This window comes from Azolla caroliniana, unplaced genomic scaffold, assembly GCF_043228905.1.
Source record: "Azolla caroliniana isolate FFs.n. ecotype wild unplaced genomic scaffold, voAzoCaro1.0.p SCAF_4, whole genome shotgun sequence".
Taxonomy (NCBI): Eukaryota; Viridiplantae; Streptophyta; class Polypodiopsida; order Salviniales; family Salviniaceae; genus Azolla; species Azolla caroliniana.
In genome coordinates, this window is record NW_028230439.1 from 19,877,101 (window position 1) to 19,888,278 (window position 11,178).

The following is an 11,178-nucleotide window of genomic DNA, read 5'->3' on the forward strand; positions in this document are numbered from 1 at the left end:
CCACTTATCCCCACTCGAGGTGATTGGTAGGCTGTTAAAGTATTTGTGCGCCTTGACTTCTATGGAGCTGGAGATCCATGCCATGTTGCTGGCCAAAACCTCTAGGTCCATTAGGTCAAATGAGAAGCCTACCTTCGGCAACTTGTTTCGTTCAGCGCTCCAAATCGGCAAGCACATCTCCCTGCATTCTTTTAGAGCATGCATCCGAATCAGTATAAGAACTTGAAAACGAAGGGCACATTTAAAATGTGAATGTAAACTAAAGGCATTTGAAGTTGAATATGTTATATACATAGAATGAACCATACGTACCATACATGCATTCACATTCGAGAATGATTCAATCAAACGTGTATGGTAAATTATCTCAAAGCTGAATTAGATTTATAAGTTGGAAAAAAATAAAGATTGGATTTTCAAAAAATGACTATGGTCTATATTATATATTGATTAAATCAAATGTCAACACAATTGAAAGTTCAAATCTTAGGAATTACTTAACTACTAAACATTAGAAAGCACGAACATAAAATTCAAATAATTCAAAGATATAATTGTATTGATGATAAGCTCACCTTGGAATTATCGATGTTCTCATCCCGCAACTAGTGAAAGTATAAATTTCTTCACTTTAGAACTTTACAAAAAAATGAGTATGAACTATAGAGTGAGGAAAGAGACATCACTATTTATTATTGTTGCTTTATGTGGAAAAGTGAGGAAAGAGACATTGTGAATGAAGATGCGACAAGTTGTTTTTAAGAGACCTTTACAAAAGTTGTAGCAAGGTGTGAAATATAATCTCCATGTATTAAAACAAGTTGCCTTTATTTTTGGTAGTTTAGGGTTTAGGGTACCCATCTTTTCTTTTCTTTTCGCCAATCCACAGTACAATAGCTTTGAGAAACAACAAATTGGCTTCTGGAGATAAGAAGTAAAGCATCATGTCACTTATTGAGTTGAGACATAATCATCGTAGTAGAGGCCATCCGGCAGATCGCTAGTTATGAGGTAATATCATAAAACCCCTCCCTCCCTCTTCTTCTTAAGGGTAATATCAACAAATACTCCTCTTGCCTTAGTTATAACTTACAACAATGATGAATGGATTGAACACTATATCATTTCATGTTTGTCAGTACATTCTTTATTACAATATTCTTGTGGTCCTAGTACACTCCTCCAGCCATATCCAACACTTAAAACTCTTCCATGTTATTCATACTTTCTATGAGTAAAATTCTGCTTGGCTCCTAGAGTACACCTCAAAGCCATATATGTATATATGGAAGGAAGGAGGAGGTGATTGATTAGAGAAGGAAGTGAGAAAGAAAGAAATATTAAGTGTCTTTTTTTAAGGCCAAAATTGGGCCCATGAGACAATTGGTTTAGAACAAAAAATAGGGTGTTCATTGGTATACATACCCAAATCATAAAAAAAAAAAAATTGGCTCCTCATGGCTGAGGAAGGGGGTGGGCGACCGGTGGCGGTGGCGGCTCACGTGGTGGTGATCCCATTCCCGGCACGCGGCCACGTGAACCCCATGTTGCAAATGGCCGCCCGGCTGGCGGCGGCGGAGGACGGCATTTCTGTGACCTTTGTCAGCTCAGAAGCCGATGGCCGGGTCATGAAGAAGAAGAAGGAGGAGGAGGAGGAGGAGATGAGGTCCATCCGATTCGTGGAGATACCGGACGGCCTCCCTCCAGATCTGGATCGCTCCACTTACGTGCTGGACCTCTGCAAATCCGCCATAGCCAGCATGGGCCCCCATTTCCACAGCTTGATTGGGCGGCTCATGAGGATGGAAGAAGACGGAGACGGGCAAGGGCAAGGGCATGGGCATGGGCATGGGCATGGCCCTCCCACCTGCATCCTGGCGGACATGAGGCTCGCCTCCTTCTCCGTCGCCACTGCCCTGCATTTCGGCCTCTCCCATGGAAGCTTCTGGACTCAGTCCGCCGCGAGCTTCTCATCCCTGCACGCCATTTGCGCCAACGCCTACCGACCACTACCGGAAGGTATGTAAAAAGATTAGTTAGTTATAACTTATAACTTACATCTCTCCCTCCTCCGCTTTCTATAGCTAGTTAGGGACCGTCCCATGGCCACTCTTACTTAGTTAGGCTCAGCTTATCTTTAGTTTGTTAAGGGTCTCATGTCACTTTGTTCACGCTCTCCTGCTTTATTTCATGCGGGCTCAATTTTATGTTGGAATACCCCCCACGGTCCCGAGCCGAGCACAGGCGGCGGACTCACTGCCCGTCCATATTCTCGGTCTCACTTTGCGGGGACACCATCGTCTTATCTTTCCCTTTCCTCCATTGCCTAGGTTGGCCACATAGTTCATCTAGGCCATTTAGCCTCTGGTTTGGTAGTAGTTTGTCCATTGGTGGGCTCATAGTTTACCCATATCTATTTATTTGCCTACCGGAAAGGGTGATGAATATTTGGGGTTGTAGCCACTCCATTCGTGAGCTCATAGTTTACCTATAGCTATTTATCTACAGGTAAGGGTGATGAATATTTTGGGGTTGTAGCCACCACTCATGGGCCATCGTTTTCGAATAACCCTTACACTTAGGATCGAATCTCTTTAACACACGATAGTGAATTGACTCTAGATGGCGAACTCGAGATATTTCGACTCGGACACTTGGTCCTCATGACTTCCTTGTTCACCAAAAGTGGTACATACTAAGTCACATTCATATAAATTCTCCCTCTCCCATTTTAATTCTTTCGGCGCATCGATCTCCCATTTAGTTACAACCTTTGGTATTGGCATGCATGTGTACTAAGATAACTGTATTTTCATCTTTCAAAGTCTGTGCATATTTTGGGTGTCTTCACTTTTCTCATTTTGTTTTCTTTTTCTTATTCATGTAGATTTTACTGTTCCCGGTGCTGCATTTCTCAAACCAAAAGATTTCCACACTTTCATTAAGTGTTACAACCCCTCCGATATTATGTTTCGTTTCATTACCAATGGATTCGACATATTAGACAAATCTCGTTGGATAATAATTAACACAATCCAAGAACTAGAGCAAGAAACACTCGATGACCTTGTAAAAAACAAACAATTGCATACAATATTGCCAATAGGTCCTCTCTTGCCTCTCCCATTCATCAACCAAATTAAAGGGAACAAGGATAAAGATCGAACGTGTCACGATGCAATCATACACCGGAATGAAAACAAAGGTTGTATCTTATGGTTGAACCAATTCCAACCTAAGTCTGTACTATATGTTTCCTTTGGGAGCCTAGCCTCTGTTTCTGGTCAACAAATCGAGGAAATTGCACTTGGCCTTGAAGATAGTGGATTTCCGTTTTTATGGGTTACAAGACCAAACATGATGTATGGTCAATCACCAAACTTTAGCATTGATTTCTTGGAAAGAGTGAAAGAGCGTGCATACTTTGTCGACTGGGCACCACAATTGGATATTCTTGCCCACACTTCTGTGGGTGGGTTCCTCACACATTGTGGTTGGAACTCTACATTAGAGGCAATCACCGTGGGGATGCCAATACTTGGATGGCCATTTTTTTCTGACCAACCCATGAATTGTAAATGCGTTGAACAAGGGTGGAAAGTGGGATTAAGTTTGCATGATGACGATAATGCTCCTTTGAAAAGCTTGGTGTCAAGGAATGTTATCAAGACCAAGGTGGAAGAGTTGATGACTAGCAACAAATTTCAAGATAAGGTTAATGAATGGAGCTTATCATCCATAAAAGCATCAATAAAGGGCGGGTCATCATCAAATAATTTCCTTTCATTTGTTGAGAGCCTCAAATCACATCCCTTGTAAACCTCGAACTATTTATATGTCCTCATGTTTAACTCAAACAATAACCTCGATTTAATGACCAACCTCGAACAAATTGTGTAAATGAATCTAAGAAAGCAATATTTAGAAAGTTCCTTTTTGTAAAAAAAGAAAATATTTTCTTTGGCAAAGAAGAGTAAGTTTTATATTTTTACTCTACCTTTTTTCAAAAATGACAATTTAACATTGAAGTTGTGTATATGACGTGTGCGCATGCATGCATCATTTTCATTACACATGACTTTTTGCACACGATCTCTTGCAATCCTTTACACATAACTTGCCCTTCTCTTCTAGAAAACTTTGAGATGAATAAATTCAAGTGTTTCTACTCAATGTTTGAAATCAAATGTGAAATATTAATATCAAGATGTGTTATAATTGTTATGTTCCCTATGTTAAGATATAGCATTACTTTAATGGTTTGTAGCAATTGGTGAGAACTATTAAAAGATTGAGTGGTAAACATTAAGTAAATATGGTCTATAATTTTTTTTGGAAAATAAATAAATATATATGGTCTGTAATTGGTTAACATAATTCTCATTTGAAATGTTGTCACGAGCCATGTTTTGCCTTATTTTGAATGAGCTCCTCTATACGGGTCACAACAAAAGCAAAACATGTACAAAGCTAAAGCTTAAGCTTTTCTCTCTCCTTAATCACTTTCTCAATCACAAGCTCTAAGCTTAATTATTGTATTTAGCCTAAGATTATAGTAATTTAAAACGGACTAATGAAAGATTGATCAAATTGGTTGTTTCTTGTCTCTTAGCTCTTATATTCAGTGCATGGAAAACATGGTAAAGTCTAATTGTCATTAAGTGGTAGTTGAGTTGTGTGAATGTGATGAGGCATGGGGTAAGATTAAAGCTTGCTTAATAGTTAGTTTATGCATTCATAGCTTAAGAGTGGTTGACACCCACTCTCATTCATCTCTCTAAAAAATGGGTGGATGGTGATTTGTTCCTGCACATAGACCTCAAAATGGTTCTCAAGAAGAAAACCTAAGTAAAAGTGGTTTTTTGGGTGGCAGATTACCCAAAGTTATGACTAAAAGACGTTATAATGCCCAATTTTGAGTGTTATGACAGATTACCCAAAGTTTCTCCATCAAATGTTTGATGCAAGTGGTCATAATTCGTTTACCTCGCTTGAGTTATAAGTCTTGCCATGGTTATGTGTCTTCTTTCTCTTTTTCATGGGTAGTTTCCTTGTTGCGCTTTCTCACACAAAAGAGTCACAAACAAACAACAAATCATTTAGAAAATTTATCTATTACTCATCCATCTTTTATTCCTATTGGTGGATCCCATAGCTTTTCCATGGGTAGTTTCCATCACCTGCAATGCTACTTTTAATGGTTGTGAATCTAAGATGACTATATGGATATCCATGGCATCAACAAGAGTATTAAGACTCTCTTTCTCAATGCGTAATGAATCACGGATTCATACAATCTCACAAATATGGATGCTTAATGTTGTGATATCAATCTTGGGCGTTTCCTCGGGAGCTAGTTGGCTTTTCTTCTTCTTCGTGCCCCTTTCCCGATGTTAAATTTGAATGAATTTGATTTCCCTCATTGTATAAGAGATCCCTACTTAATTCTTCCTTGTGGTTCACATAATCATGTGAATTTGCATGCTCAATATTCTGACAGCCGCAAGCCTGCATTCAGTAATCATATCCTTCAATAGAATGCCTAAATCCATTCCATCCTTTGACCCAATTGCTCGATTCAAGGAAAATCGTCACTTTGTCAAGTATAATGACCACTCTATCCAACATTGGCAATTGGTTGAAGCTACTCTCATACTCATAGAAGACCTCAAGCATGGTTATATTTCTGTCGTGAAACTTGGCCTAGTCAATGAACGGGTGTCACGTTGGGAAATGGGAATCAATGTTGTTTGCCGAGTTGACATGCTTCGCAAACTCGAACGACTCGTTCCGACTCGAATGTCAGAAGTCCGATGACGACTCCCTTTGATTGCATAGCTCGGAGCCATTGGAGGTTGATGTGGCTGATTCTCTTGTGCCACAACTTGATGTTAGTCTCGTTTTTGAGACATTTGGCATACATGGCCGATTTCACCTCGTTCGAATCAAGAATGAACATTCAACCGTCTCTCCATCCCCTAACTATGAGTCGGCCATCTTTCCCGATGAAGCATCCTTCATTGTTAAAACGAACTTGCATGCCTTCCTCCACGATTTGGCCGACCGAGACCAAATTCGTTGTTATTGTGGGCGTGTGCAAGACATTCTTGATACACTTTTTTTGGCCTTCGTTGCTCATGCACGTTGAATGGGATGTGTGGTGTCATCTCTCGTCTCTCGTCTCTATGAAGTAGGGTCGATCCAGTGTTCTTAAGTCACGAAACCACTCTTGGTGTGATTTCATGTGATGTGAGACGCCGAAGTCGACAAACCACACGTCTTCTGAGTTGGAGGTGCTTGTGGAGTCGGAGACCGACATAGAGTTCGCTCTATGTCTCATTACGAATAGCCCACCATAGTCGTCGTATTCGGAGTTGCTGGCGTAATTTGTGAATTGTCGGCTTGTCCGCTTGTCGAAGCCGACTCACTTCTCTTCTTTCGGCACTCCTCTTTGCGATGGCCGATTTTGCCGCAATACTTGCAAGTTGTGGGCCTCGTTTTCCGACCTTGTTCGGCATGGAAGCTCCCCCTTCTTCCAAAGGTTCCTCGATGGCTTCCGTCTTGTTGTTGAAGGTTTGAGTTCCCTTCTTGAGATGGGTCGAATCGACCTCTTCTACCATCGCAACCTTGTCCTCGGCCACCATCCGAATTCAAGAAGAACAGTTGTCCTTCCGACATCTTGGTCTTGGTTCGGACGTGATTCTGTTTGACCAACAACATTGATTGGAGGTCAAAGAATGAAGGAGTTTTTTCCTTTACTAAGATTGTCGCCCTTAATGGGTTGAACCGTTGTGTGAGGCCACCCAAGCATACTTGCACCATCTCGTCTTCGTCGAAATTTACGTTGATGGAGCCAAGCTGGTCACAAATGCTCTTGAACTTGGCGGTGTAGTCTAACACAGACATGTCTTTTTGCCGAATGTTATTCAACTCTTATCAGAGTTGAAGTTTGCGGGTGGTCATATTGGCAGTGAACATCTTCTTCAAGTTCTCACATGCCTCTTTAGGCGTCTTGGCATCTCGAATGTAGCTAAGCATGTGATCATGAACACATGTTGCCAAGCAATACATTACCCAAATCGCTCCTTGCTCCAATGTTGGGTAGTTGGCGTTTGTGATGTCGTTGTTGATGTAGCTCTAATACCCTTGGCCAACTAGGGATAAGTTCATCTTGTACTCCCAAGATGAATAATTTCACCAGTCTCTCTTTTCACTAGGGAGCGAGCTACCCATTTTTTTGTTCATGTTGTTGTAATGTCTTCCTTTTTGGCTTTTCTTCCTTCGGTCACATACACGTGCTACATCGCGTCACTATGGTAGTGGATAGCCGGAATTTGTCGTCGGCATTTCGAACACACAATTACGAAGAGTCAGGTGGGCTTAGCAGATGTGCTAAACCACACGCTCTAATACCATGTTAAGAATTATGTAATTAATTAAGGGTTAATTAGTACCTAATTAGGTGATTAAGTTAAGTGGCGGAAGATTAAGTGATATGTGTGTTTATGTGTGTGAGAGGAAGAGAGAGAGGAAGTTACACTTATGAACAATTACATAAATGGGGGATGATTAACAAGAGTGTAGTTAAAGACCTTTCCTCTATATTAAATTAGCATCATCAAGTTACAAAAATACCCACAATCAGGTATATATAGATCTCATGTGCAAGGCAACACATGTGTGAGGAGAATATAGGTACAAAGGTGTAAGTCTTATATTAAATGTACTTGGGAGTGGAGGATCTAGAATATCCCACTTAAGTACAAGGTCCTATTTAAGGCTTTATAGTCAACACTTCTAACTAGAATCTATCTAGGTAACTACTAAGTTACGTGGTTGACTAACTAACTAACTCTAGTTAAGCTTGATATCTCAACAGAAAACAACGTGTAAAATTGTAAATGAAAACAAATATAACTTACTAATGCATATGCTCCATTGCATGACATCTAGACTTCAACGTAGTTGTGACTGATAATGATTGCCCCATGCTGTGGAATATGACAATCCAATACAATGGTGCAAGGGTCAATTCTAGGAAGTCTTTCACCATTTTCTCGATCTTGGGATATTTATACGGAAAATCATCATACATGGATCTCGTGATCCGGAATCCATACGGAATGTTTGCGATCAATAAAGTATAGTGCCTCTTGGGTAATATGTTTAGCATATTACCCACTTCCCCATTAAATACACTATAATGCAGTGAACGAAAAGGGTTAGTTCTATGCAAAAAACTTTTGAAGGTTTCAGAATCCTCATGCACTTCCAATTCCTTCCCTTTTGTCATTCTCTTCTCATACTTTGCCCGTTCTAGATGTGTAATAAATGAGCTAGGTATACCTTAATTTGTATCTCCAACTTTTTTGGAGCGAGGTAGTTTCTACAATCAAAATGTATATTGGTTAGTGTCGACATTCACGATAACCAATTCAATTAGAAGTTTAAAGATACACACCCATTCTCTAAATACAATAAAAAATTCTTCAAGAGCCTTGTATGATGATGTCACCGGCATGCCTGTTCTACCTCCTCCCATGTAGGCAGTGACAATTTCTTCATCATCAATTCTTGGATCTTCATGTACACTTTATGGCTACAAACCAATAAATCATTGGTTAATCATTAAAATATTACATGACGCTTAATCATTACAATAACCAATATATTTTACTTCTGAAACTCAGTAACCATCTCTTCCAAGCTAAACACCTTGGCAGCTATTCGTGAAAATACATATATCAATAACCTATCATCTTTGATGTCTTGTAAAGATCGCCAAGGGAGCAGCTTCATGTCTTTAGGGAGCTCCTCCATTATCAAATCACTTTTACCTGTGGATCCACTTTAGCCTTCTTTGATTGTTGACCTTTCACCTCTTTCCGCCCCCACATACTAAATGTCTTATCTTGCAAGTCCCACACATCCCTTATTCTAAAAGCTAGTTGAAACCACAAATTATACTTCCTCAATCCTTCTAACTTCATGCTTTCATCTACAACTATCCCCACCTCCAATAAACATCGGCGACGCAGTCCACGATGTAGCCTGGGACTATATCTTTGTAATGCATCAAGATACTCATCGTAAAATAATCAAATGCGTTCTATACAAGACATGGTTTGTTTGTAGTCGTCGTCATTATTATGGTCCCAAACCAATAACTTTGCCTCTTCATGTGTTAGACCTGCGTAAACCTTGCTTCCACGAACTTGAAAAATGGGATCAGAGGATATTCTTTAATGAGTTGACATCTAGCTTATGTCGAATAAGATCCTCCTATGACATAGTATGTATAGTCATCAACAGAACTGTACTTGAAATCTCCAAGCGAGGGACATTGTTTAGGGTCGACCATCACTAGAAATGGTACGATTGTTGCATGGGGATTGATCTTCATTTTACTTTTTAAGTTTTGCACTTGCACAGAATGGGGCTCTCGAATTTCTAGTGGACGTCTTCCAGTCACAGAATCCACTGGAGGTCTTTGAATCGAACAAATTGGCAAGTGAAAAAACAGGCCTTTATGTACAAGCTTTGTCTTGACAATGTTCTCCCTTATTTTATTTTGCTCCGAGGTGAGTACACCTAATGACATTTTTCCACCTAGAGGAACAACATCGAGTCGTTGTTCCTCATCCTCCTCTTCTACAAACTCAACTACATCAAGTTCGTATCATCATGTTTTGCTCTTTTCTTGTACTTCTTCCGCTCTAGTTTAGACTTCTGAGACTTCTTTGGAGGCGTCTCTGCCTCTGCAACCATTAGCTCCCTTGTAATGTATGGTTGAAGAGCCACAATACTATTTTTATTTGTCTTAATATCTCTACGTAATACTTTAGGAGCACAACACTCTGTCACCAAGTTTCCTTCATCCACTAGAAGACGTCTAGTACCTCCTAAACTTTCTACATCAAGGATAAGATTTGGTGAATCTGAATCCTCATACTCACTATTTCGAAGTTTTCCATAAGTGAAGGTCTTTCCCATCTCTAGTTTGCTTTTCCTTGGAGATTTAGCAAAAATAAGATAAAGTGCCCCATCTTCTTCTACATAAACCAAACTCCATTCAAGGTCTATGTAGTTTTTCTGTTTAGGTTCATGAGGCTTTTCTTGAAGTAACTTCATTGTATTCTTAACTGAAGACTTCGAGGTGCTATCACCGCCAGACTCGAAGAGCATCTTTCGAGACTTATCTTGCATGAAACTAGCATAGCCCCTTTTAATTGGAGATGGTATCTTAAGCTTGAAAGCTAGGAGTTTTTGTCGTAGCTCACTAAAGCAAAGAATAAATTTAAGGAAATCACTTAAAATAGAGGAAAATTGTAGTCTTATCTTACAAAAAAGTATCAATTTAGTGTCGAAAATGGAAAACGTAGTGCGCTTAGTAATGGGCAAACCATGACAAAAATCATAGCCTTTCAACTGGAATCTGATGCAGTGCATTAGATTCCCATTGAAAGGATAGTCTTTCAATGCCAATCTGATGCAGTGCATCAGATTGTGGTTGAAAGGCCTATGCCTTTCAATAGGAATCTAATGCAGTGCATCTGAATTCTTGTTGAAAGGATAGCCTTTCAACGCCAATCCGATGCATTGTGCATCGGATTATGGTTGAAGGCTATGAATCAAACCAAAGCACTGCAACCACAATTGGATGCACTGCATCGGATTGGCGTTGAATTCTCCTAGTGTTCAATCACAATCCGATGCAATGCATCAGATTTTGTTGGACAATTCTTACTAAAAGTAGAAACCATCTTAAAAGGAATCTTTTTGGAATCTTAAGAATTGATTAAAAAACTTACCTGACAATTTGTTTTCCTTTGTTCATGATTGTTGACTTCTAAAATTGTGTACTAGATTGTTGAATATTAGATTGCTTGAATGCTTGTGCTCTTGAGCTCTTAGACTTCTTCGACACGATAATGATAATGAGTCAAAGCCTTTCCTTTATATAGTGTCTTTCCAAGAAATACTTTGATTAAGTAATTAAAAAATAAATACGAAAAAACTAAAATTTATTTAAAAATAAATAAATAATTACTTAACAAATTAAAAATACATTGTGTATGTTTAAAATTCTTATTCCTCAACATGTTGACTATTATCAAGGTAATCTAGTGATAAAATTGCCAATTCTAGCCAATCTACCGAAGTCAAGATGTGGTCCCC

General features: G+C 39.4%; 1 protein-coding gene across 1 annotated transcript; it reads left to right on the forward strand.

The window, feature by feature from the left end:
* Positions 1–1,347: 1,347 nt before the first annotated feature.
* LOC147865293 (linamarin synthase 1-like) lies at positions 1,348–3,885 on the forward strand. The gene is made up of 2 exons (XM_087318066.1): positions 1,348–2,019; positions 2,888–3,885. The coding sequence occupies exons 1-2, from the start codon at positions 1,458–1,460 to the stop codon at positions 3,817–3,819; spliced, it is 1,494 nt and encodes a 497-aa protein (XP_087174192.1). The 5' UTR covers positions 1,348–1,457; the 3' UTR covers positions 3,820–3,885.
* The last annotated feature ends 7,293 nt before the right edge of the window (positions 3,886–11,178 follow it).